This window comes from Zootoca vivipara, chromosome 15 (assembly GCF_963506605.1).
Source record: "Zootoca vivipara chromosome 15, rZooViv1.1, whole genome shotgun sequence".
Taxonomy (NCBI): Eukaryota; Metazoa; Chordata; class Lepidosauria; order Squamata; family Lacertidae; genus Zootoca; species Zootoca vivipara.
In genome coordinates this window covers 33,887,002-33,914,588 of record NC_083290.1, presented here as the reverse complement: position 1 = coordinate 33,914,588, position 27,587 = coordinate 33,887,002, and the positions used below count along the sequence as shown (strand labels likewise).

The 27,587-nt window shown below is 47.3% G+C and overlaps 1 protein-coding gene across 4 annotated transcripts in view; it reads right to left on the bottom strand.

The window, feature by feature from the left end:
- ROBO3 (roundabout guidance receptor 3) overlaps positions 1–27,383 on the bottom strand; it is a 186,386-nt gene extending 159,003 nt beyond the window's left edge. For 3 of the 4 annotated variants that reach the window (XM_060268621.1, XM_060268623.1, XM_060268625.1), the window contains exon 1: positions 27,127–27,383. In XM_060268621.1, the coding sequence (XP_060124604.1) occupies positions 27,127–27,199 (73 nt within the window). In that variant the 5' untranslated portion in view covers positions 27,200–27,383. The remainder of the gene's footprint in view (positions 1–27,126) is intronic. The other variant, XM_060268624.1, reaches the window with a different exon arrangement.
- Between the last annotated feature and the right edge of the window lie 204 nt (positions 27,384–27,587).

The following is a 27,587-nucleotide window of genomic DNA, read 5'->3' as shown; positions in this document are numbered from 1 at the left end:
GCTGGGTCATTGCTCGTGAGACACTCGTGTCAGCGGGAAAGGCTTGATATTTAATCAAAGCATTTAGATTTTACTTTTTGGCTTCATGAAGTCACTGAAGCAGCATGACCCTTTCTGTAAGATCAGAGGCCCAATACGGCAAGGGAATCCAGATGTTGCTGGACGACAGCTCCCACCAGGTCCAGAAAGCATGGCCCGTGTCCAGGCATGACAGCAACTGTCATCCAACAACATCTGGAGAGCACCATTTTGGCTACACCTGCAATAAACCACAGGGAGCTTCAAGGAGCAGCATGCCAAGAGGAGCTGGAGGACCAGCAGCATTCAAAACATAGCAGTCACAACATGAGAAAGAGGAACAACAATGGCCTGAAGATCACAGGTTTCCCTTGCCTGCTTTAGAACATAAGAGGAACCTTCTGGATCAGGCCCATCTTGACTAGCATCCTGTTCTCACAGCAGCCAACCAGATGTCTATGGGCAACCCGCAAGCAGGACCCGAGCACAAGAGCCCTCTCCTCTCCTGTGATTTCTAGCAACTGGTATTCCGAAGCTTTAGACTCCAACTGTGGAGGCAGAACATAGCCATCATTGCTAGTAGCCATGGATAGCCCTCTCCACCATGAATTTGTCTTTTTAAACCATGCAAGTTGGTGGCCCTCGCCGCCAGCTGTGGGGATCCATAGTTCAGCTATGCGCTGTTTGAATCATTTTCAATCTGTCCTGAATCGTCCAACATTCTGTTTTGTTGGATATCCATGAGTTCTAGTGTTTTAAGAGATGAAGAAAAACTTATCTCTATCCACTTTCTCCATGGCATGTGTAAGTTTACAAACGTCTAACATGTCACCTCTCACTTGACTTTTCTGTAACTTGAAAAGTCCCTAACACTGCAACCTTTCTTCAAAGGGGAGTCGCTCCATCTCCTTGATCAATATGCTTTTTGAAGTGAGGTGACCAGAGCTTTAGGCTATGACATGTTCTGCAATTGCTCAGGCACCACGTTCCCCAATGGCAGCAGGCTCCAAGAGGGAGATGAAAGCACTTGGCTTCCTGAGGACAAACCAGCCGCAAATGTTGTTCCAACAAGTTTCTTGGCCAAACAATCCAGTCCTCAGGAGAACTGTGGACCCATTACTTTCTAGGTTGCTTAGCTGGGGCAAGAGCACAAAGGCGGCCACAGCAACGGAGAAGGGGTTATGCAAGAGCTGAATGGCTTTGTGTGGTGGACGGAGAACACTTGCCCTCTCACTAAAAGGAAAGCCACTAGTCCTCTTTGAGGTGGTAAACCTGCATTTCAGGCTACAGGTGGATGTGACGACATGACCAGATGCTTCCCCATGAAAAACAAAACCTCTGCATCTAGGTCAGGCTTTGCCAACCTTGTGCCCTCCAGATGCTGTTGGAATACAACTCCCATCAGCTCCAGCCAGCATGGCCAGTTGTCAGATACGATGGGAATTGTAATCCAACAACATCTGCAGGGCACCACCTTGGGAAGGCTCATCCAGATATTATTATTTTCTATGGCACAGTACTTTAACAAGAATAGGCAGGATATGTCCTTTCCCCCAAGGGACTTATCTTCTAAAAACCAGGGGGGGGTCAGAAGAAGAGGAGAGAAATGGAGGCCAGAATAAACGGAGGAGGGGAATATGCAATTATATCATAGGAAAGTGTTCTCTGATTTGTTAATTCTTCATACACAGGATTCCTTTTTTCATATTGGGGAGCATTCAGTCAAGTGACTCCCCATCTACAGTATGAAGTAAAGGTTTACCACTAGGCCAGGGTGTTTCAGATTCAAAAAACAGCCAAGTTAAACCAACCCATTTGGATGCACACCAAATAAAAAAAAATCACCTCCTTTTTCAGCCAATACCTCTTGGAAATACAGTGGTACCTCTGGTTGCGAACGGGATCCGTTCCGGAGGCCCATTCACAACATGAAAAGGCCGCATCCTGAAGTGCCAAATCTGCACACACATGTGACGGAATTCGGCGCTTCTGCACATACGCAAAGTGTGATTTAGTGTTTCTGCGCATGCACGCGCAACGAACCCGGAAGTAACCCGTTCCAGGACTTCCGGGTTCGGCGCGTCCGTAACTTGAAAAGACATAACCCGCAGCGGATGTAACATGAGGCATGACTGTAGAAGCATTTTGAATGATTTCCCCTTTAAAACTGGCACTCCTAGGTAAGCACACCAGCCTCCCTGTTCCAACATTAGGCCAAGACTCAGCCCAGCCCTCAAATTGATCTCCAAAAGACTCCATCCCCACTGAGTGGGCCTTTGGGGGCAGAGGTCCAGGGCCCCACTCAGCAGAATGAGCAGGAAAGTTCCCAAATGCAGCGTTGGGGGGTGGGTGGCTTACCACATTTTGAAATAAGTGAAGTAATGCACATCGCCATCTGAAGGGCAACCCTCCCCTCACCACCACAACACACACAAGACTTGCAAATCCAGAGTCTAAAAGTGCCTAAATAAACACCACTTTCATTGCCTCCAGATACAGCGTACTAAAAGATGTCATTAGATGGGTTGTTTCAGAGTTTGTAAAAAAAAAAAAGAGGCTGTGTCAGCCATATGAAAAATTCCAGAGGTTGAGAGCCATTCTACTCATTATCCAAAATGAGATGGTATAAACGAGGTTGTAGAATTCTGGAGTGTCTATATATGTATGTGCACATCTTTTTGAATACTCACCCATATAACACACCTCCCTGCTGGTAATAAATTAGCACATCAGGGAGATGGCTGTTGCTAACCATACGTGCTTGCTTTCAACATGCAATGAACATTTTGTATTGGCGAGCATTTGAAAATAGGACCATCATCCCCCCCCCCTGCCATCTCAAGTGGCACAGCCCAAGGAACTCTACCACCACATTCTGCCTAATGTGAACATCGGCTGCTAGCCTACATTCTTTTTGCAATGGTTGTTGAGAATGGCATTTATGTGTGTGCATTTTCTGGTGATTTACAAATGCCAAGTCGTTAACAACCTCTGCTTGATAAGACTAAGGATCTACCTAGCCTAGCATTTCATGCTCTAAACAGTGGGGAAAGGCTGCAGCTCAGGGATAGAGCATTGCATGTGAAAGGTCCCTGTCTCAATCGCCATCATCTGCAGGCATAGCTGCCAAGTCTCCCGTATTCCCCGGGAAACCCTAATTTTTCCAGCCATTTCCCACTGGCAGCCCGGATTTTTAAAAAACCCGTAAATCCCCCGGATTCTTACCGGCCCGGGGAGGCTCCTTCTGCGCATGTCTGGAGTCTCTGGACATGCGCAGAAGTGATTTCTGGCGCTGCGGCCATTTTGAAAATGGGCAGAGCATGCGTAGAAGCAACTTCCGGTGCAGCTCTGCCCAGTTCCAAAATGGCCGCAGTGCGACTTCCGGTGCCGCGCCGCTGCCGATCCCGGATTTTTCAATCTGGGAGTTGGCACCTATGTCTGCAGGTAAAGCTGGAGGAGACACCCTGTCTGATACCCTGGAAAACAAGGTGAGGCAACATGGTTAACCACATCAGAGTCAGAGTTTTCTGGTTCAGGTGTAACGGGACCCTGCCTTAAGCCAAAATCTTCATGTCAAAAGCCACTGTACAGCAGGAGGAGGGGAGGGAGTGCCCAGCCACAGTGCTCGTTCCCTGCTTAGTAAACCATGGTTTGCGAAGGCTATAAGGATTGTCTGAACCAGGCCAAGGGGTGTGCATAAGGGAAATAACGGTCAGAATTCATCAGACCTCATGCCTCTTTACTTCTCTGGACGCTTTTTCTGATGCATCTCAGCCTGCAAACTTGCGCCCACTCTTAGGATGCCAACTGCCCTCAATCCCCATTGCTAGTCCAGCCAAGCTATTTCGCAGCTGAGAACTCAAACAGAAATTTATCCCACACATGCCAAAACAAGATCTCCTTGCTGATCCTGCGGCGGGTTTCGCAATGACGCCAACTTCAACATTCCTTTTACAAACCCATGGTTAAAATAGCAGCATCGTGTTCAATGTGCTGGCGGGAGAGAGCACTGAAGGTACGGCACAGACGTGCGATGCTGTTATTATCAAGATCTCCTGTAGCGCTTTTTCCAGAGGAGCGCACTTAAGCTGCCTCTAATTTCAGTGGCTCTGAAAGCAGCCGTTTGCATCACAGATAATTTCTCGCCATTGAAAATATTCCGTAAATCCAGAGGAAATCTGGGGGGAAGAGATGGAGAATTAGTGGCTGGGGCAGGGGGAATGCCTTCCGTCCTAAGTGTAATTACAAACAGCAGCTTTGCAGCCAAACAGACAAAGCAGGATTAGAATAAAAAGTGGGTAAATGCCATCAGTGTGGTGGGGAACGACCGGAGCAAGCTGCAATGAGCTACACAGCAAAGCAAGAAGGAGCAAAAACCTGTTTACTTACTGAAAATTGGGGGGGGGGGGAGAATCCCCAGGGATCATAGGCCTCTCTGTCTGTGCCAGCTCTAACTGAATATGAATGATGCCTATTTTCTCTGTGGCTGATACCAATTTGAAGAAAACAGCACACTCACATGTCGTAGTTCTCACCATAAGCATCAAGGGATCTGTTCAGGACACCTTAAGGATCACCTGAGTCCATATAGACCACCAGGACTAAAATGTATGGGAAACAGCCCTACTAGAGAAGTTAACCAACAAACTTAAACTAGCATGGGGCAAGCACAGGAAGAAGTCTTCACCCCGGTGTGGTTCCTCTTTATTACATACAGAGCACAACAGGACAATGACCTATCCCCACACAATAATAATAATAATAATTTATTATTTATACCCCGCCCATCTGGCCGGGTTCCCCCAGCCACTCTGGGCGGCTTCCAAAAAAACAGAAATTCTAAAATACAGAAATCCATCAAACATTAAAAGCTTCCCTAAACAGGGCTGCCTTGAGATGCCTTCTAAAGGTCTGGTAATTGTTCAATAAAAAGGTAAAGGTAAATCAATAAATCATACAAATCAATAAAAAGGTAAAGGTAAATTACCCCTGGACAGTTAAGTCCAGTCAAAGGTGACTATGGGGTTGTGGCGCTCATCTCGCTTTCAGGTCGAGGGAGCCGGCGTTTGTCCGCAAACAGCTTTTCCACTTCTGGCACAACAGGACACCGTGATGGAAACCAGAGTGCACAGAAATACCGTTTACCTTCCCGCCACAGCGGTACCTATTTATCTACTTGCACTGGCATGCTTTCGATCTGCTAGGTTGGCAGGAGCTGGGACAGAGCAACGGGAACTCACCCCGTCATGGGGCCACAGCGCCACCCGCGACCCTATACGAATCAACATGCTAACCTGACCCAACAACCTATTCCCCCCCGCCCGCCCGCCCAATGCATACAAACAAGTCACACTGCAGTCAACTAAATGCAGCCAACGAAGCTTGGGATCGCCTGATCTCTCGCAATATCAATATATAGATATATAGATATATATACAGTAGAAGCAAAGGACCCAGGCACAAACCCCTACACTCACTAGGCTACAGAACAAAAGAACAATACCCCCACCTCTCTCTCCTCCCCTGTCTTTTCCCCCAACTGCAAGATGTCTATGAAAAAGGCATCCTTCACTTAAGTGTAAGGAAACTGTGAAAAAGACTATAAACTGACAGTGGAGGCGATAGAGGTACCTTTCCCAGTTTATCTGTATGTTTTGTAACACAAAAAACTTCAATAAAAACTAATTTAAAATAAAATATCCCAGCTTCGTCACTGAGTTCATTCAGACCAGAAGTCGCCCATTTAGTGTCACAAGTCCCATACCGTAAACACTCTTCCAGCGATGATTTGCTTTTGGCTTTCCTGTGTCTCTTAAAGACGTTTTTATGCTGACAGGCAGTTGTTTAGAATTTCCTTGAGTGGCTGGCCATTTTGATAATTGTTCTGCATTGCTTTTAAAAGGTTTTTAAATGTTGTTGTGCACTGCCCTGCCATTCTGTGAGAGAGCAGCATACGAATACTTTTATAAATAAATATGCCTCAGATCTCAAGTGCAATTTCTCTCTTCTGCAGACAAGGCTGGGACAGACTTCATACCTGAAACCCCAGAGAGCTTCTGCCAGTCAGTGTAGACAATATGGAGCTAGATGGATTGAAAATCTGGCTCGAAAAAGACCTTTTCCCATGTTCCTACCATCATTGTCTCTGGGAAGAGTCATAGCTCAGTAGTAGAGCATCTGTTTCACAGGCAAAGGGGCTCCAGGTTCAATCGCCAGCATCTCCAGGTGAGGCTGGGAGAGACACCCCCACCCCCCCGGGCTGAAACCCTAGAGAGCTACTACCAGTCAGTGTAGGCCGTACTGAGCTCAATGGACTGATAATCTGACTCACTATAAGGCAGCTTTCTGTGCTCCAAAAGTGGGCACAAACACAGCCGCGGCTCCTAAAGTCATTCAAAGATTATGGCAAGAGCCCCCAGTTGCAACAGGTGATAGCACAATACCTTGCCACAGAGATGGGGAACCAATGGCTCTCCAGATGTTGTTATACTAGAACAGGCATCCCCAAACTTCGGCCCTCCAGATGTTTTGGACTACAATTCCCATCTTCCCCTACCACTGGTCCTGTTAGCTAGGGATCATGGGAGTTGTAGGCCAACATCTGGAGGGCCGCAGTTTGGGGATGCCTGGACTAGAACTCCCTTCATTCCTTGACCACTGGCCATGGTGCCTGCAGCCAGCAGACATTGGAGTACAAAAACATCTGGACATCCAAAAATATGTTCTCCACCTTTACCACGTTGACTAAACTTGTGTTTTAAGAAGGACGCACTGATTTCTTTTCCCTTCCCCTCCTCTTGTAATTCCTGAATCATCTGGCATCTATGCCAGCTGTCTCCAACTTGGTGACTTCCAGGTTTGGACTACCACTCCCAGAAGCTCCAGCTGTCCAAAACACCTGGAGGGTGCCAGGTTGGCAAAGGCCCATCTATGCTGTCAGAATGAGCTGGGGCACAGGCAGGCAATGCAGTGCCCTCCTGATGGCGTTGGACTCCGACTCCCATCATCCCTGACCATTGACCGTGCTGGCCTGGGCTGATGGGAGTTGGAGTCCTATGATGTCTGAAGGGCACCGTGCTGGTTATCCCTGAGCTAGGGAATCTGGGGGGTGGGCCGCCCCTAGTATAGTCATTTCCCTGCTGCCTAGGAAATCCCTTTTCACGGGGCACGGCCTCCAATAGAGGACTCTCGGGTTTCCCTTTAAGCCAATTTCAGCACTCTGCCTCATCATGCGATATGCATCTGGCAGGCTTGTCGCGTCTGCCCCGCAAATCAGACAGAGTTATCGCATCTCAGAACGGAGAAAGGGAACAGTTTCCCGGCAGAGCGTCACTTTGTCTTCAAGAGGCATGTGGTACTACTGTTAAGCAGATACATACCTGAGCCTTGCCTCAACTGCAGGTGGCCCTGAAATGCAGGAAATCGCTTCACACTGTTTAATTACAATACGGTGTAGCCCAATGGTCTTCAGATGGTGCGTTGGAAATCTCAACAGGGTGACAGCCTCCTCCACGGTGGGTCACGTTAACCACAGCACTACCACCACGCAAATATATGGCAAAAGATTAAGAAAGGGGTCCCCAAATGCACACGTGGGTTAAAGTGGGATGAGCCTGGGTTTTCAAAGACTTCTGGTGTAGAGCAGTATTCCGCAACCAGGCGCCCTCCAGATCTTTTGGACAACAACTCCCATCAGCTCCAGCCCACATGGCCAACAATTAGGGGTGATGGCAACTGTAGTCCAAAACATCTGGAAGGTTGGGGGTGGCTATACTTTTTGTAACAGTCCAATGTCATCATTCCTCAGCATTCCATTAGCCGGGGGCGGTAATGAATAAGAGGACATCCCTTTAAATAGTAATGGGGAAATAAACTGAGGTTTCTGAGAAGGTAGCCCCCAATATCAGGAGCTGAACATGTTTTTTTTAAAAGAAAGGTATGCTCATTTTTAACTGTAGTAAGTTACTTTAGCAGTTTAGCTGGCATGAAATCTATTCACTTCTCGCCACCCTTAACTACATATCCCCAGAGTTATGTAGCTCACTTTGTCTCTTTAGATTCAGAACGTGTAAAATTAGGGGAGGGGAAGGAGGAGGAGAACAGCTACATCTGCGAGAAATATTTCAAAGCACACAAAAGCTTCTTTTCCAAAAGCTTGTTGCTAAGTCAGAGTTTCTTCCTCTCTGCAAACAACCTCGCCCTTTAAAATCAAGATGCTCAGATTGTTTCTGAGAAGCTTAAATACACTGGGTTCTTTTTTAAAAAAAATCCTGGGCATTTTAAGATTCTTTTTTCCCCAGAAGACTTCAAATAATTCCTTTAGCCCTTTCTCAGAGAAATCCAGATTTGTTTTTGAAAGAGAAGTTTGAGCTGCACTCCATATGCCAACAGCAGCCTCATCCCTGCCACGCACAGATGTTAAATGGATTGTTATTCTACAGACATGGCCTAAAGACTAAGATCTATGGGACTCTGTAGTGACTTCCATGCTAGCTGAACTGTGCTCTAATGCATAGCCTTAGGGCTAATTCACACAACCGGTGTGTCAAAACCAACACCAGCAGTTTCCACTCATGACAAGGCGCTACGGGCCAAAAAAAAACCCAGCTGCAGCCACAAGAGTCATGCTGAAAGGAAGGCTTAGAAGGCAACTCGTGGTCCTTGATTTATGTGCTGCGGCCCACTGGCTTTTCTTAGCATCCAAGCATCCCAACATTTATTTTCCAACACTACAGCGAGAGATGACAGCACAAGGCTTAAATTAGCCACCCGTGAGAGCAATTAGCAGGTTCCTGTTAGGTTGACAAAAGCACCTGCAGAGGTCTGGAACATTTTTTTTTTAATTATTACTTTTTGAGGGAGATTAATGGAAGCACAAACCCATTGCAAACACTGCACTGGCTTCATTGCTGCAGAAACTTTTGAGGGGAGAGGAGAATTGCTATTCAACAGCTAAATTGTCCCTGGGAGCACAGCTGCCTTGCGCCACTATTTATCCAGGTAGCCCAGTCCAGTATTGACTACTCTCCAGGGTATCCGGCAGTGGTCTTTCCTGCTGGCAGCTATCTGATCCCTGGAGATGCCAAGAATTGAACATGGGACCTTCTGCACACAAAAACATGTGCTCAGCGTCTACCACAGTGCCATGGTTCTTCCACGAACTGACAAGGTGCTGGGACCAATCACAGAGTTGCCAAGCCTGCACTTGGATCCAAGTCAGGCATCTGTGAAGGTTTATTGTGGAGAAGGTAGAAAGACCCTCAAGGGCAGAAGGTACCATTCTGCTGCTCAGGCAAGAGAAAACTTTGTGCCTAGATCACACCCACTCAGTCCATCATACAGCCTGTCAATTGGGCAGTCTTCTTCTTCTTCTTCTTCTTCTTCTTCTTCTTCTTCTTCTTCTTCTTCTTCTTCTTCTTCTTCTTCTTCTTCTCCTCCTCCTCCTCCTCCTCCTCCTCCTCCTCCTCCTCCTCCCCTGCCCATCTGGCTTTGTTGCCCAGCCACTCTAGGTGGCTTCCAACACATATAAAACCATAATAACATGTCAAGCATTAAAAACCTCCTGATACACGGCTGCCTTCAGGTCTTCTAAAATATGTGTAGTTCTTTACCTCCTTGACATCCAATGGGAGGGCATTCCACAGGGAGGGTACCACTGCCAAGAAGACCCTCTACCTGGTTCTCTGTAAGTGAGGGAACCATCAGAAGGCCCTTGGAGGTGGACCTCAGTGTCCAGGCTGAATGAGGAGGAGATGCTCCTTCAGGTACAAAGGGCGGAGGCCATTTAGGGCTTTAAAGGCCAGCACCAACACTTTGAATTGTGCTTGGAAACATACTGGGAGCCAGTGTAGATCCTTTAGGACTGTGTTATATGCTCCCAGCAGCCACTCGGTAAGCTTGGTCCGCACTGAAGGGTATTACGACAGTGACTATTAGCCACGATGATGGCTAAATGGAAATCTTCAGGCTAAATGGAAACCTCCAGGTTCAGAAGCAATGTCACTGAATACCTGTTATGGGTGTGTATGGGGGGAAAACATGGAAAAGGCAATTGCTTTGAAGTCCTTCTGTGAGTTTCCTGGAGACTTCTGTTTGGCCACCATGGGACAGAAGGTATTGGGCAATGTGGACCTTTGGTTTGATCCAGAAGTTTCTCTTTATGGTAAGTTTACATACACAGGATCTCTTAACAGTTATGGCATAATGAATCTGATCCTGAGCATGTACTCATGCTTAATAATATAAGGAGTGTCTTGCTGGATTAGACCAGGGATGGGGGAACCTGTGATGCTGGACCCCAGTTCTCAACATCCCTGACCATTCTGGCTATAGTGGCCAGAAGTGATGTGGATTGTGGTCCAACAACAGCCTCGGAGAAGCCCTTTGGCTGTCCCTGTCCTTGGTGGCGCCCTAGAAATTGCTCAGTGCTCCATTTGTCTTCCATCCACTTCTGAGCTGGAGGGCCTTTATTTGCTTCTGTCTATCATCCAATGGCCTCTGAATGCAACAGGTGTAAATCAGTAAAGCATTATCTTTTTATGCCTTCTGCTGTGGAGATGCACTGTACATTTACACATAGCTCTTCCCTGGGCATTCGGGTTTATTTCTTAGGATCATGACAGGTGCCAATCACATGCCAGCTAAGTTTACAGCACGGCTGGAAGTGATCACCTACTCACTTGAAAGCTTAACAAATATTGATCAGCAGAAGGCCACAAAGGTATGTCAGCAGTAAAGTCTTGATATGTTTATGCAACACACACCCTCTCATATATGAGAGGTTAATGTGCTAAACAGCATCTCTCCCTGAGCCTTCAAAATATTAAACCACCTTCAGGGAAAGGGAAGGTTCTGGGATTCCCATCAAAGAGCCATTTTTTAACCCCGATCTGAGAATCTCTAACATGCAGGTATGTGAAATCCAATATCCATTCTTGCCTCTGGCTACTGGAAGGAAACAAGGCCTCTCCAAGCATCATTCAGACATCTGGCTGCTGCAAAAGGCAAAGGAGAGAGTCCCTCTCATCCTCACATCTATTTGTCTCTCTCCACCATCTGGTTGACAAGGCTGTGTGTACTCTGCATGCAAAATTTAAAAAAATAATCTGTGCCAAGAAAGCTATGGTAACAAGGAGACAAATTCTGCAACTGGAGCCGGCCCTGTCATTCAACAGGGGGAGACAGTCTGCTAGGACAGTAAGCTGCCAGTTAGGGATGCAAAATTTAAGCTGCAGTGATATACACTCTTACCTAAAAATAAGCCCCATGGAACTTAATGAGGCTTTCTTTCGAGTAGACATGCACAGGACCGCACCATTTAAATGATTAAATGGCTAGAACATTTCATTTAATTGGGTTAATTAAATTAAACCAGAGTTTCCCATTAACTGGACACAAAAATTTAAATTATATAATACTAATACAAGGTTCTTGTTTTTTTTTTAAAAAAAATGCAGCCGGCAAGTAATATCTTAAAATAATGTGTCCCAAGGCATGTTCTGACAGCATATGACAGTCTAAATGACAATATTGCTGAAGCTAAGCCGGTTGGTGACTGTACAGGAGTCTGCCTGGAAATCTCATGTCCCTGTCTTCGGTCCTACAGAAGCGAGGTAGGATAAGTTTGCTAACTTAAGGGAGGGACTGTAGCTTATGGACCGAGCACCATCTCTGCATGCATAGCGTCTTGGGTTCAATCCTTAGCACTGCCAAAGATCCAATAGCAGGTAAAGGATAATACAGGGCCAGTCCTACCAATGGGCAGGAGGGGACAACCACTTCAGGAGGCAGGTGCTCCCAGATCTACCTCTGTCATTAGAGGCCCAAGTAATCTCAGTGGTAACACAGCTATGGCCACTTCAGGATTGGGACACCCGGACCACTGTCATCAATGCACTGGTAATTATTTATTTATTTATTTATTTATTTATTTATTTATTTATTTATACCCCACCCATCTGGCTGGGTTTCCCCAGGCACTCTGGGCGGCTTCCAACAAAATATTAAAATACAATGGTCTGTTAAATATTAAAAGCTTCCCTAAACAGGGCTGCCTTCAGATGTCTTCTAAAAGTCTGGTAATTGTTGTTCTCTTTGACATCTGGTGGGAGGGCGTTCCACAGGGCGGGTGCCACTACCGAGAAGGCCCCTCTGCCTGATTCGCTGTAACTTGGCTTCTCGCAATGAAGGAGCCGCCAGAAGGCCCTCAGCACTGGACCTCAGTGTCCGGGCAGAACAATGGTAACCTCAAGGCTGGGCTATGGCAATGTACTCCAAGTGCAAGGCCCATAAATTACAGCAAGTGCAAAATGCAGTGACTAAACTGCTCATTGGGGCAGACCATTGCTGTCCTATTATGCCTCTGCTGAAAAACTGCTGCCACCTGCCAATTAGTTGCCAGGCTAAACTCAAGGTGCTTGTTGTACTGATAGGCAAAGACTTATACAGCTCGGGACCAGGATACTTAAAATATAGTCAGGGCCGGCTCTAGGTAGACCCCCGGTGGTGCTGGGCACCACGGCGCCGGCCCGCCAGGAGGGCGCCGTGAGCTGCGCCTGCCCGCTGGCCGGCCGGTCCGCCGGTTCGACGCGCAGCTGTGCCCACGGCAGCCATGCTGTGCCTGCCTGCCCGCCGTGCAGCAGCGCCTGTGGCAGCCGCGCTGCGCCCGCCCGCCTGCCCACCGCGCTGGGAAACGGGGCGGGGGGGCGCCAGAGGGATCCGTCGCTCCACAGCGCCAGGGGCGCTTAAGACGGCCCTGAATATAGTCTCCGCCCTTGCAATCCAGTTCACTACTGCACTCCGCAGATGCCTTCTTATTGGGAAGTCCATTTTGTATGATGTAGGAATCGTACTTTCAGAGTGTGGCGCCCACCCTCTGGACCTCCCTCCCATTACATATCAGACAGGTGCCCTCTTTGCAGTATTTTGGGTGCCTATCGAAGACCTTCCTCTTCCAACAAGCCTTTTAAGTGGAGATTTTCAATCCTCTAAATACATTGACATAGAGATTGTATTCACATGTGTTTTAATGTTGTTTTTTCATGGTTTGAGATGATTCCCGGGAATAAAATACTAAGGGGCAGCGGTGACAGTCCCCCAGCTGTCCCTCATGAGCTCCCTTTTGCTGGAAGATAGAGCTGCAAGCATGCCACGCATTTCATCCTCCATCCCCCTAACTGTGCCGGCCTCTGTCCAAACAGTTCCATTGGTAGAGCATGAGACTCTTCATCTCAGGGCTGTGGGTTCGAGTCTCACGTTGGGCAAAATAATTCTGCTTTGCAGGGGCTTGGAATATATGACACTTGTGCCCCCTTCCAACTCTACAATTCTATGATTCTAAATGAGAACATAATCCCACTGCTAGTACTGAAGGAAGATTCAACTTCTGTACACAGAATTGGGGGGGGGGGGATATGCCATCATGTCCTTTGCCTTGAGCAGCAAAATATATTGATGCAGCCATAAGAATGTAAGTGCAGCCTCCTGGATCAGCCAGTAGCCCCTCTGATCCAGCATTTCATAGTGGTCAACTAGATGCCTATGGGAAGTCCCAGCAAGACCCAACAAGACCCAAGTGCAGCAGCACTTTCTCCCTGTGGTTTCCAGCAACAGTTACTCAGAAGCATGCTGCCTTCATCCCCGGAGGTTTGTAGCCATTGATAGCTTTATCCTCCATGCATTTGTCTAATCCTCTTTTAAAGCCATCCATGTTTGTGGCCATCGCTGCCTCTTGCAGGAACAAATTTCATCGTTTAATTATGCACTGCGTGAAGCAGTACCTTCTTTGGCTTGTTTTCAATCTTCCAACGTTCAGCCTGTGCTAAGGAAAAGCCATCCACCGGCTGAGACCCAGGAAAGACCTCTTCCTACCCAGGGCAGATCTAGATAGGCAGACCTGGTAGATCCTGCCAGCATTCCTACCATCTTTCCCACACAGGAAAGAAGGCCTCTTCTAAGGCGAAGATCTCTAGTACAACCCAAGCATCGCCTAAGAAAAGATAAATGCTTCGGAGCATCTGTTTATATGCAACCACAAATTTAAATAAATGAATTAAGAAAGAAACAAAGATCTTTGCCAATTAATTGATGAATCAGGTGACAGCTCCATTACTATTTATATTGTGCAGGGGGAGTATGCAACATTTCATTTTCTGCCTCAGGCACAGAAATTTCCTCGGCCATCATTGTCTGCAATTTGTATAAATTATGGAAATTAAGCCCATTTGCACCTTATGTATAATTTATTCTGCTTAGCCTAATTGTGGGGAGGGAACAATGCGATTGCATGTCAGTGAGGCCCCACCCACTGGAAATCTAATTTGGACACACACACCCCTGTGCTTTCTGAGATTTCACCAGGTCCTTCTTATGCACTTTCGTGCTTTGCAAGCCTTAGCTGGTAGAGACACCGAGGTCGCATCCACACCATCCATTTTAAACCACTGGAAATTGTAGTTTGCTACAGGCACTGGGAAATTGATCTCTGCGATGAGCCTCCTAACAGCTCTCAGCATCCTTAAACTGCAGTTCCCAGGAGTCTTTGGTGGAAGCCAAGACAATCAAAGTGGTATTGTCGTTGGCATCCATCTGCCTCAAGAGACAATGGAGTATTTCTTTAGTGGTGAAGTAAAACGGCTGCATTAGCAGCACCGAAGTGACTTGCTCAGGGCACAAGCCTAGGCAGCGTTTATGGAACTCCTGAGCTGCCCAGACGAAAAGACCCCCTCTCGGCCTCGCTGATGTGGTCCAAAAGAAAGCAGAGCAAAACGTTTGACACCAGCTTGGCTGCAGGAGTTGCCAGAAGGCAGTGTACCAGGTGCCAAATCCAACTGTCTTAGGGACTCCACTGAGATTTGTGTTGGGTTTACTCCTTAGCCTTTTCTTCTCTTGCAAGGCAGTGGATGTTTAGGATCAGAACTTTCCTTCTCCTAGATCAGGCATCAACAAACTGCGGCCCTCCAGATGTTTTGGCCTACAACTCCCATGATCCCTGGCTAACAGGACCAGTGGCCAGGGATTATGGGAATTGTAGTCCAATACATCTGGAGGGCCGAAGTTTGGGGATGCCTGTCCTAGATGGAACACTTTCCCAGGTTGATGAGCCCTCACTTCCCTCTGCAGCACATGCAGAAACCACCTTCTTGAACACTCAATTCACCAGAGCCTGTCTTCTCATGCAGGGGAAGTCTGTAACTCACTGAAGGTTTGAGACCCATGAACTAACTTCACCTGGTTTAGCCTGCCAGTCGAAGCCATTCTCCGGGATGTGGCCACTGTCACATGCCGACAGCTTCTAGGAGCCACAGGTGAGAGCTGAGAGCAGGTGGGGACCAAAGACAGGCAAACTGCCCCAGAAGGAGCATTATGTGTCTCCCTCAAAGGTACTACCCCCTCCCCTAACACCCCATACTCCCCTAAAATAGTATAATAGTGCTATAAATGTTCTGCATGTTTCCCTGGATGACCCCTAGTTCTGGCATTTTGAAATGCAGTAGGAAAACAGGTCTATATCCACTTTCTCCACACGATGCATAAGTTTGCAAGCTTCTGTCATATCAAGCCCCCACTTATGCATCTTCCCAACAAAATAGTCTCATGCATTGCTCCAGCCCCCTTAGCATTTGGGCTACTGCTCCTAAACAAATTGGAAAACTCCACATTTTGAGCAAACAGCCCTGCAAACAATTATACTGCTACCATTTGGCATTTCTTATACACCAGCCATTATACACCAGTATTAAGTGCTGTATGGAAGACACAAAGCGTCGGGAGTCCTCCTTAGAAGGTCTGATGTCTGAAGCAGAGTGGCAAGGCTTTGAGGAGGAGGAGACAAGGCTTGAGCAGTGAAGGATGTGGGAAGGGGAGGGCAGAAGAGAATGCTACTTTCAAGGCTTTGAGTGCATTCTTCTATCCCACCCTGGTTGCTTAAACTCACTTTTAAAAATATCAAGTTTCTAGCCCTCATCAATGTAGCTTCAGAATTGTGAAGGAAATGTCTTTAGAACAGGCATCCCCAAACTGCGGCCCTCCAGATGTTTTGGCCTACAACTCCCATGGTCCCTAGCTAACAGGACCAGTGGTCGGGGAAGATGGGAATTGTAGTCCAAAACATCTGGAGGGCCGAAGTTTGGGGATGCCTGCTTTAGAAGTTGCAGCAACTAGGAGAGATGGAACAAAGTTTCCTGGGGGCAAGATGGAGAAAAAGAGACTTCATGGCCCTGCGAAACATAAGGCTCAAGTCTGCCTCCAAGTCATATCTTTTAACCCAGAAACCCTTAGGTTTCAAATTCTTCAGTGAAGCTACAAATTCTTCAGTGAATACAGAAAGTCACTCTTCACATGCCTAGTGGCATGCTTTACTACTACTTCACGGTTCAGACCTCAGATGCAGAAAGATCAATGTATCCTCCTGCTCGCCACATGTCAACAATCCTGAAGTAGAAGATGTTAGGGTCATTGGGCTACTGTCGACTGTCATGGGCACACAGGCTGCGATACATCAATTCCCATCCCCCCCCCCCCCCCGTCCTTGTACAGTACACAGGTTGCCACATGCTGGCTAAGAGCTAAATTCAGGCTGGACACTTTATGACCTGGTGAAATGAGTTTTTTTCCCTTCCTCTGCCATTATCCCAGCACATTTCAAAGACCTTCAGTTCCATTCTCCATCATCTCTCCAGGAGGCTGCCAGCAGGAGGAATAATTTCAAGGGTTCTGCCACTGTCAATTCTCCCCCACTTAGTGCTTACACACACAGGAACTGGAGCTGGCTTCAGTCTGAAACCACTCCCAAATGCCAACTAATGCTGATAGCTAGCTAAGTAACTCTGTCCATGCGGCAGCCGGTTACTCCGAGTTTATTAATCCGGGAATGAAATAAAACCCATCAGAAGCCCTTGAATCAAGGACATGCAAATCCTTTGTGAACAGAGAAAATCCAAATCTTCTACTTTTAGCAGATGTTTATAAAAATGAACCAGGGGGCTGCAGAATGTTAACCCATTAGCAACCAACAGCTGCTTCTACCCCCACAAACAACTGAAATGAGACTTGCCCGCAGCTCAACAACATTACAGGGCATGGTGGCCGCAGATCTGTTAAAATTTAGCTGCTATGGCCACTGCCGAGTCATTTTTACTCAACCGAGCCTTCAATTTTACTCCTTTTTTATGATTACTGCTTCTTTTATCACTCATACAGGTTAGCTCTGTATCCTTTTTTATCTGTACCTTATTGTAAGCAGCCTTGATAGCTGCTCTGGCTGGAAAGATGATGCACAACGGCTAAAAGAAAGTACCGGTAATTTGCAGCTTGCAGGAATGAGTAAGAAAAAGTGCCACCTGAACTTTCCACATCTCAGGTGTGGCTCTGGAGTGGGATTTCAGTATCTTACTCTGCTACCTCCCCAAAACACCCAATTACACATTATACACCCACCCACCCAACACATTCAGTGTTGTCACCTCCCAACCCTTGGACACTTCGATTTGTTTGACGCTTCAGCATTCAGGGTCCCACAACCATTTCACATTCTGATCCTGCCTCCAACTGTTGCTATAGACGTCAGACTCAAAAGAACACCTTAAAAACAGCTAATCTGTCTTGATCCTAACAAGGCAAAGAATGAGCAGGGCCATTTTCCCCTAGCAAAGAAGAAGAAGAGAAAGAAAGAAAAACCCATGAAACAACAAAACCACTTCTTTCTCTTTTTTTGGTGTCCTTTAACAGTGCCTGTGAATTCAGTTGCAAATTCACCCTCCCCAAGATTACAGCAGCAGAAAGAGAGAAAAGAGTTGCACAATGGAGGCCATTTCCCCACCCCCATAACAAGGAAAGAAAGACAAAAGCCTGTGTTCTTTGGTCCCTCCCCAAGTTGCTTCTGGCTACTTCTTACATCCCATAGCTTAAAGAGGCCTTTTCTCTACCCACCACCAAAGCAGGTCAGGGAGGTGACCAGAGCTTACTGGGAACATTTGCGAGTCACCCTCTTGTCTCCACAAGAGCAGCATGTAGGCTAAAATTATTTTGTTTGCCTTGGCTCCCTTAACCAGCTTCATCATTTTTCAGATTCACACCTCTGACAAGAGTGGAAAGGGGGGGGGTCAGCACTGCAAGTTCTGAAGCAGTGGAACAGCAGAACTTTTCCTGGCTCTGCCTCCAGCTTTTCCATCTGATCATTTCCAATAAACAGTGGGGTGCAGCCGATAGCGTGTGGGGCTGGGGGCTGAAATCCCTGCTCATGACATGTAGGTTCCTCTTCAAACAAACCATGAGCAGAAGGCAAGGTTTGTCCTGGGCTTTGGCTGATGAGAAGAAAATAGTGAGCCTTGGGGTGGGTTGGGGCCATAGCTCAGCGGTTGGACATCTGCTCCGCATGCAGAAGGTCTCAATCCCAATGTGGTGTAGTGGTTAAGAGCGGTAGACTCGTAATCTGGGGAACCGGGTTCGCGTCTCCGCTCCTCCACATGCAGCTGCTGGGTGACCTTGGGCTAGTCACACTTCTTTGAAGTCTCTCAGCCCCACCCACCTCACAGGGTGTCTGTTTTGGGGGAGGAAGGGAAAGGAGAATGTTAGCCGCTTTGAGACTCCTTCGGGTAGTGATAAAGCGGGATATCAAGTCCAAACTCTTCTTCTTCATCCCAGGCATCTCCAGATAGAACTGGGAATTACCATATTGGCCCGAATATAAGCCACACCTGAAAATAAGCCACACCTTTAAAATTGAAAGGGGGGAGGGGGAAAAGACAATACCCAGTCTGCTTCCTAGGGGGGGGACCACACCGCTTTGCTGGCAGCCTTCCCCCCTGCCCCCTTCTTTCCGGCACTCAGGAGAGGCTTGAGAGAGGCAGGCAGGTGGTGTGCCATTGCCCCACGCTCCTGGGCTGCTCGGGGGGTGGGGCGCCGCTCTGACGCTCGTAAGGTCATGAATATAAGCCGCACTTTAAATTGGCTTTTGAAAAACAGAGGGTCTGCAGTAGTTAGCTACAGTGGTACCTCTACTTACGAATAACTCTACTTACGAATGTTTCTACTTACGAACAGAGCTCCGTCCGCCATCTTGGATGCGGTTTAGATTTTTTCTACTTACGAATATTTAGATAGGGTTGCTTCGACTTACGAATTTTTTCTCCCAATGCATTCCTATGGGATTCAACTTACAATTTTTTTCGACTTACGGATGTGCGTTCGGAACGCATTAAATTCGTAAGTAGAGGTACCGCTGTAATTGGGAGCCACTGCTCTAGCTTAAGGGGTGAAGAACTTGTGCCCTTCAAATGTTTCTAGACTACCACTCCCATCATCCCTGACTTTTGACAATGCTGGCTGTGACTGAGCTAGATGATCCTTGGGGTCCCTTCTAACTCTACAATTCTATGATTTTTGGCCATTGCTCCATGTAGTTCAGTGCTTTGTACGCTACAGTGACACTCCAGGCAAAAGTCTCTCCTGGTCCTACCTGGAGATGCTGGGGATTGGACCTTTGGGCACATGCACACACCAAAGAATGTGTGCTCTGCCCTTGAGTTATGTCCCTTTCTTCCCAGGATCTGCGAACAGGATCCAGTCTGAGATCTGCCCATATAAGGATCCCAGGAACTCGAAACAATGACGCAAAAACAGTAGCAGTCAGCAACTGTCGAGGAATCCGCTGGTGCCATTTCCTTCTTCCCCCTCACCTCCCACCAGCATCATCTGCCACCATATGAAATTGAAAAGCCTAGAGTCTGCCAAACTCTCAGATGTTTTGTTTTTTTAAAAAAAGCCAAACCTCTTAGCGGGTGACACAGCCAAGCACTGCCTGGCCTCAATTAGCTAGACAGCTTTCCAGGGGAGGAAGGAGGAACTCTAGTATTTGGATTATATGGAAGGATATTCACACAGAGACACACAAATTGCACTGACTTTGAGCTATAGGTGGGACAGAGAGCATTCTGGTAACAATAAATTCCAGAGAGAGAAAAAGACTTGGATTATTTTAGAAAGACCTGCCTCACTATTGTTTTTTTAATTGCTGTTTCAGGATGACAAAACTCTTTCACACAAACATCAATAAATCTTCAGTTAGCCGATGGCTACTGGCTGCATTTACTCTTATCATTGAGCTGCAGTCCTTCTCCATGTCTTCCTATATACATAAACATGTAAGGCTGTCATCATGCTATAGTTGTTTTGGCTCCCTTGGCCAATAATGCGAGATGAGCGCGCAACCCCAGAGTCGGTCACGACTGGACCTAATGGTCAGGGGTCCCTTTACCTTTACCTTTTAGGTGGCAACGCCAGCTCCAGTGTGACTACAGAACAGTAGGCAGGTGAACAATCAGTATGGATGGCAAATGGCCAGGCAAGCTGTTTAAGGGAGGGAGGTGCTTCAGAGAGCAGTTTGCCAAACCCCTCTCTGAAGTGCAGCCCCCCCTGCTTTAAAAGGGGGTGAGGCTTGGGGAGAGCTGTGAATGAAGGGCAAGTTGAGGTTTAGGCAAACTGTGAAGGGATAGGCCAGGGGGTGGGCAAGGTGTAAAGGGAGAGATGTTTGCTCAGGTGTAGAGGGAGAATGGGTTGGCAGGTGTGGAGGAAGGAGAGTTGGCAAAGTGGTTGGCGGGTAGCACAGTGCAGTCGTACCTCGGCCCCCAAACGCCTTGGGAGTCAAAACGTTCTGGAAGTGAGTGTTCCGGTTTTTGAACTTTTTTTGGAAGTCTAACATCTGGCACGGCTTCTGCTATTGTTTCCGGTGCGCCTGCCACAATTGCAAACCAATCAGAAGTTGCACTTTGTTTTCCGAATGTTTTGGAAGTTGAACAGACTTCTGGAACAAATTCCGTCCGACTTCCGAGGTACGACTGGTTACGTAAACTTTGGGATGCGTGCGGGGCAAACCGGGAAGCATTTTATTGGGTTTTGCCGCGCACGCATGCGCAGAAGTGGTCTGCGCTTTCGCAGAAGCGGTCCTCAGGTTGCAGAAACCTTGGGATCCGACCGGACCTCCAGAGCGGATCCCGTCCGCAACCGGAGGTACCACTGAATAAAACTAACTACTGGTACTTGTCTCAGCATCCTTTGTGCAATGCCACCTGAGTCAAGCTTGGCATTGCTAGACTGCTTCAGATCCATTGCCAGCTCCTGTTCTGTGCTTTCTCACAGCAGCTTTATGGGCAAACATCAGCAAATGATAATACTTCTATCCATACGCTGATCATTGCTCCATACCAAGCTGATGTTTAAAAGCACAGGACCAGAGAATGTCTAACTTTTACTACTGCGTCTTTTCTTCAGTTGCTCAGGCGCTACACTGAAGATGCTCATAAGCCATTCTCACCACATATCACTTACTACTTACACATTTATATGATGTTCCTCAAGTGCTTCTAAGTGTTTTACAACCTTAACTGTCAATATTTGGGAAATAGCTCCAGGAGGAAACTCCCCAAGTTATAGGAGGAGAATGAAGGCCGAGGGACATGACCAAGGCTGCACAATGATTCAGTGGGAGAGGATGAAAAAGCCAGGGTGACCAAACGCCATAGGGAAGCGGCATCTTCACTCCTAGTCAAGCACTGAAAGCTACAGAGAAGCCGTGCCCTTTATGATTAGCCTAACGTGAATACAGTTTCGACTCCAATTGCCTACCTTCTAGTCCATTCTGTGCTGTATTAATAGCACAGTAGTAAAGTAGATGTTTTGCATGGAGATGTTCTCAGGTTCAATCTCTGGTATCTTCCAGTAAAAAAAATCCGGGTAGAAAGTGATGGGGTAGGGTGGGGGAAATTAACTATTTAGGACACTAGAGAACTGCTGCCAGTCAGAGTAGGTATTACTGGGATCCTTCATATAAGACAGCTTCCAACGTCAGATACAGACAATTCAAAGTGGGGCTTCTTCTGAAAAGCTTCAAGTTTCTCAAGACAACTAAAAATTATAGGGGGGGGGGGTTAGAGGGAGGTGAAAGCACATGGAAACAAGAAAAAGCCAATTGACAGTGCAGAGTACAGCGGTACCTCGGTTTATGAACCTAATCCATTCCGGAAGTCCATTCTTAAACCAAAACCATTCTTAAACTGAGGCACACTTTCCCTAATAAGGCCTCCCGCCACCGGTGCCCTTCCACCATTCGGATTCCGTTCTTAGACCGAGGTAAAGTTCTCAAACCAAAACACTATTTCTGGTATTGCAGAGTTTGTAAACCAAATCATTCTTAAACCGGACTGTTCTTAAACCGAGGTACCACTGTATAGCTCTGGTGGAAGTTATTTATTAGGGGTGTACACATGTCTCAAGACTAGCCTTGTATCTGTAGCTTCTTTTTTTTTTAAAAAAAGTGATCTGTTTCTGAGTCGCTCTATGTTCTCTCTACTTTGATATTTCATGTTCTGAGCTACTGTGTATTTACAAAATAAACAAAGAAACAAACAGAGCCCTTGGTTCCCATTCACTATAATGGGGAATTGATGAAATATAATTGGATGAAATTTACAGGTAGAGAAATCTCTCCAGAGTGGATTAACCCTAGCAAATTGTGGACAAATAGATATAGGGGTCTTTTGTAAGGGAAGTAAAAGTGATTCACTTCCTCCATAATCCTTTCTGGGGTGGGGTACATGGGTTTGTCTCTTTCTCGCCTTAAAATAATTAAGCAGCGACCAAGTGGAGTGCATTCTTGCTTGTACATTTTTAAAACTCTGCAGCTTCACATCCACCTTTCTTTCTGGTGGCTGTTTGTGTCTTCTGATAGGCCTTTACAGGTCTCTGATAGGCTTTACAATGCAAGGCTGAGTAGCATGCTCCCAGCAGAGTTCTGAAGAATTCTAGGATGGCGCTGTTTTTTGTTTTCTTAAAACATAAACGATGCTTTCAACTTTCAACAAAAAAATACATCTCCACTGCTGTGCTTTTAATAAAGCACAATTCAGAGTTCTTCAGTGCTCTACAGGGCAACATTTTGGACAGTCTCAATTCTTGCAAAACCCATGGACCTAGAGAAACACAGAGATATATATAGCAAAGAAACAGAGAAAAACAAGGTTTTGCAGGGGCTCCGATCTGACTTGGGACAGCATATTGCCATTGCACTTTGACTTAGGGGACCCTGCAAATCACCCTGACTTGCCTTCTTATTCAGTCTTAACACAGAACTGAAGTACCAGTAAAAAAGGTAAAGGGACCCCTGACCATTAGGTCCAGCCACGGACGACTCTGGGGTTGTGGTGCTCATCTCGCTTTACTGGCCAAGGGAGGCGGCATACAGCTTCTGGGTCATGTGGCCAGCATGACTAAGCCGCTTCTGGCAAACCAGAGAAGCACACGGAAACGCCATATACTTTCCCGTCGGAGCGGTACCTATTTATCTACTTGCACTTTGACATGCTTTCGAACTCCTAGGTTGGCAGGAGCTGGGACCGAGCAATGGGAGCTCACCCCGTTGCGGGGATTCGAACTGCTGACCTTCTGATCGGCAAGCCCTAGGCTCAGTGGTTTAACTCACAGCACTACCCGCGTCCGAAAGTACCAGTACATTCTTGTTATTTACCGCTTAACCAAAGATAGCCAACAAGGCACAATCTAAATGTTGTTGGGCTACATTTTCTCATTAGCCCCAGCCAACATGGTCAACACTCAGGGATGATGGGAGTTTCGGTCCATCATCATCTGAAGGTAGCACATTGTCTACCACTGGACAATCTGGCTTGCAAATGGAAAAAGTCAGCCAAAGTACAACCAGCAACCTAAAAACCAGTGATCACTGAATATTAAGAACTTCAAGACTCAGGCACACCCCGATAATTTGACACCAGCATCCAATTGCATTGACAAACAAAGCACACGTCCACACTGAATCCAATCCCTTTTAACCATCTTTGGGGTCAGGATAGCGTGGCAGGCAGCATAAGAAAATCAACATGCACACACATAGCTAGTCTCAAGCAACTCATTGAAGACTTGTTCCGAAAGCCCCTGTCATAATTCTTCCCCTCTAAAGCTTTCTGACAGAGGCTTATGGGTGGAAGAAAATTCCTCGGACTTCCTGAAGGCATCCTGTTTTTCACATCTGCAAATTCTAGCCAACCTAGGCCATCCGACGAGGTTCTCCAGTGTGCAATGAAGTTTCCACAGGAGAACAAGGCAAACTCAGACAGAAAGAGCTGTGCAAGGTGTTAACTACAGTATGCAAAAAAAGGCATACCGTATATTCTGGCGTATAAGATGACTGGGCGTATAAGACGACCCCCAACTTTTCCAGCTAAAATATAGAGTTTGGGATATACTCACTGTATTAATAAAACGACCCAGCATATAAGACGACTCCCGACTTTTGAAAAGATTTTCCTGGGTTAAAAAGTAGTCTTATACGCAGGAATATACTGTAGCTATGTACGGTATGTTAATTTGGAACCAAGTCACAGCGGGTTCAATAGGGCTTGCTCCCAAGAAAGTGTGCCTAGGTTTATGGTTTTATGCTCCAATCCTACACACACTTTCCTGGAAGAAAATTCTCATTCAATACACTACAAGCTTACTTCTGAGTAAAAGTACCTGTGAGTTTCTGACATCCACAGTTTATCTTGCACATGCTTCCTGCAAGGCCAACAATATCTGATTCTGATCTTACCCTAATAATACCATACCAAAGGTCACAGAGTTTTGGGTTTGGCAGAATTAAGCCAACCTTTGAATCAGTGTCGTTTCCAACAGGTTTAATTCTTTAAAAAAAAAAAACCCTATACTTTATTCATTGTGGGAGTCTACTCAGCTTCCTCTCTGCACACTCGCAAATATTAATGAAGCAGTACAGGCTCCTGTTTGCTGATCTAAGAACAGACACACAGCTAATCGACAGCCCTGCTTGCAGGAGCAGCATATTCCCTCGGATCCTGTTGCCAGCGCCTGCTCTCAGCTGGAAGCAACGTGCAATGAAAAATCAGTCACATTCCCCCCCCCTTAAAAAAAAAACATTGCAAATGTGAATCCATCACGCCTTTCACTTGGCATTATCCTTCAGCAGCCATTGTCATTCAGACTAAATCATTCCTTCGATGTTCACAGTACAGGAGATTGGGAACAGCCAGTTGCGAGGGCACTAACTGGCATGCAACATTCACAGATTTGATAGCATTCAATGTAATAAAAAGGACCTAGGTCGAGACACTCGTCCACAGCCCCACACTCAATGGAACTTTCTGCTCCTCGCCAACAAGAATATACTGTCAGCGGTTGCTTCTTAAAGGCATGAGATGGCCAAGTAATAATTTTTTTGGGGGGGGGGTCTAAAAATAAAATTCTAGGAATCTCACCTTTCTTGTCTTTTCCACCCCACCCTCCAGGACAGAACTAGCCTCAAACTGATCACCTTTCAAGTTTCAGTGACAAAAATCACATCTGTAAATGAAATTCAGATGGGGGGGGTCAGAGGGATGCTGAAACTCTTTTCCGTTCACTCCTAAAGAGCTGGAACTCAGCTCTCAGCTCTCAGCCCCCAACCCACCCACCAAATCTGCCTAAATTCTAAACAAGAACACTTTACTGCCCCATAATTTAAAACACTTTTAAAAAAATCCCTCACTTTCCCTCCATGGTAAATAAAGATGGGTTATTTTTATTTCCAACATTGCATGTTTTGCAGCTTTTGATTTTGCTTTAAAACCAACACATACAATGGTTCCAGCTGTACCCTCGGGCTGCTGCATCCTTTTCCAAAGTGTGTCTTGATGCCTCCTCTAGTGGACAGATTCTGGGAGAGTTTGTGGCCTGAAGATTTTTGTTTCCGCACACATGCACAGAAAAGGGGGAGGGAGACTACTAAGGGCTTTGGTAGGAAGCAAATAAAGAGCATACAGAAAACCGTAGCACTGTCTCTGGCCACAGAGAGAAGGACTGGTACAAATCTTGCTAAGGAAAGCTGTGTGCGAACCCCAAGCCAGGGGAGGCCTGGAGCCTTCAATTGTCAGGGATCTGAAAGGTCAGTCACCCTCCAGCTGACAGCCTCTTCTCTACCCAGTCACATCCCCTTGTGTGCACTTCTTTTTATCACACTTGGGCCCATCTGTTACCTCAATGGAAAGTGCAAAGCAGAAGAGCCTCTGGGTGAGGCTGGATCTCACCGCACGCAGGCAGAGTGCTCAATTCTGGGTGACATGGAAGGGGGAGTTGACTCCACAACGTGGCAGCTGCGCATTGGGGAGTATATGCACAGCACTTTTTTGCATGTTACACCTTTCGGACAGGGAAAGCGCAACCACTGCAGGTGCATATATTTTGCTGTGGATCAAACGTGCACCAGAAGAAAAAAAATAAAAATAAATGTAGCATCCCGGCATGTTGTATGCACCGCAGGCACAAAAATAATGGCAAACTACAAACGGGCTTTCATGAGAATCTGCACGTGTTTTGCTCCAATCTTCCTACACAGACAAATGCTCTGTAAAGGGAATGATCTACGAAGTGACACACAGTGGGTCAGGATTGGTGGTCTAACAGACTCTGGACAAACTCACAAAGACAAGAATGGGGCAGGGAGGAAGGGGGACACAGTGAAAAAAGAGGACCTCCTTCCCACACTGCCCAGACCTGAATGCCCTCTTGTCGGTCTCCCATTATCATCCTTTCATAGGGTCGTAATCACCAACATCAACCAACCCCTCTTGCCTTTTCATCAAGACTTGAAACTACCACCCCCAAAGCATGGCTCTCCATTTACTCCAGCGGGTGCCAGAGATTGCCTGGCAGCCTTTAGCCACCTCCCTCGGTGTTTCCCTGCTCCCAGATTTCCAGAGCGAAAAGATATGATACAATTGCAACTAGAGATCCACCAAACTCCAGAACTGTGGCGCACTGAGCTGTCCCTGGCCTTGACCAACCGCAGGATCCCCGGACAACAAGGGACCCGTCTCCAAAAGAAAGGAAGCCAAACGCATCCGGATCGTGCGCCTCTGAATGTTACTTTCCTGCCCAGCTGTGCCCAGAAACTGCGCTTTCCCTTAGACGACGGGGAGCTCCGGAGCTGCGGTCTCTCCCGAGAGCTCTTTTTTTTGGGGGGGGTGTAAGGGGGGAGGGGAGTATTAACAGGAGATCTTCAGATCAGGCGCTGGGAGCGAAGCGCCCGGCTTGCGAAGCGCATCTTACCTGCAGCGGGTCCCACCAAGGCCGGCAAGAAGCACAGGAAGCTCCGGAGCCAAAGCGGGAGCCGCCGCCGCATGGCTCAGCTCCTCCAGGGACGCATCCAGCAGAGGAAAGCGGAATCCTTTTCGCGGCGGCTCCCCAGCAGGGGGGCGGGTCGGCTCCGGGGACCTGCCCCCAGCCGTGGCGAGAGGGAAGGGAGGCGGTCCTCGGGTTCAGCAGGGGAGGGGTGGGGAGAGGGAGAGGCACGCGATCCAGGCAAGCTCCGGCACTTTGGGAAAAGCAACTCCAAGGCGCCGATTGCTCACGGGCGAGCGCAGCACTTCTGGAGCGACTCCCGGCGGAGCAAGCACGTTGCTGATGCTGATGTTGCTCCGGACGCCTGGCTGGTGCCTGTTCGCCCGGGCGCGATAGCCGAGAAGCCGCCACGCCGTGGAACTTGCTTCAACTCCGCTGCCCCGGCCCCT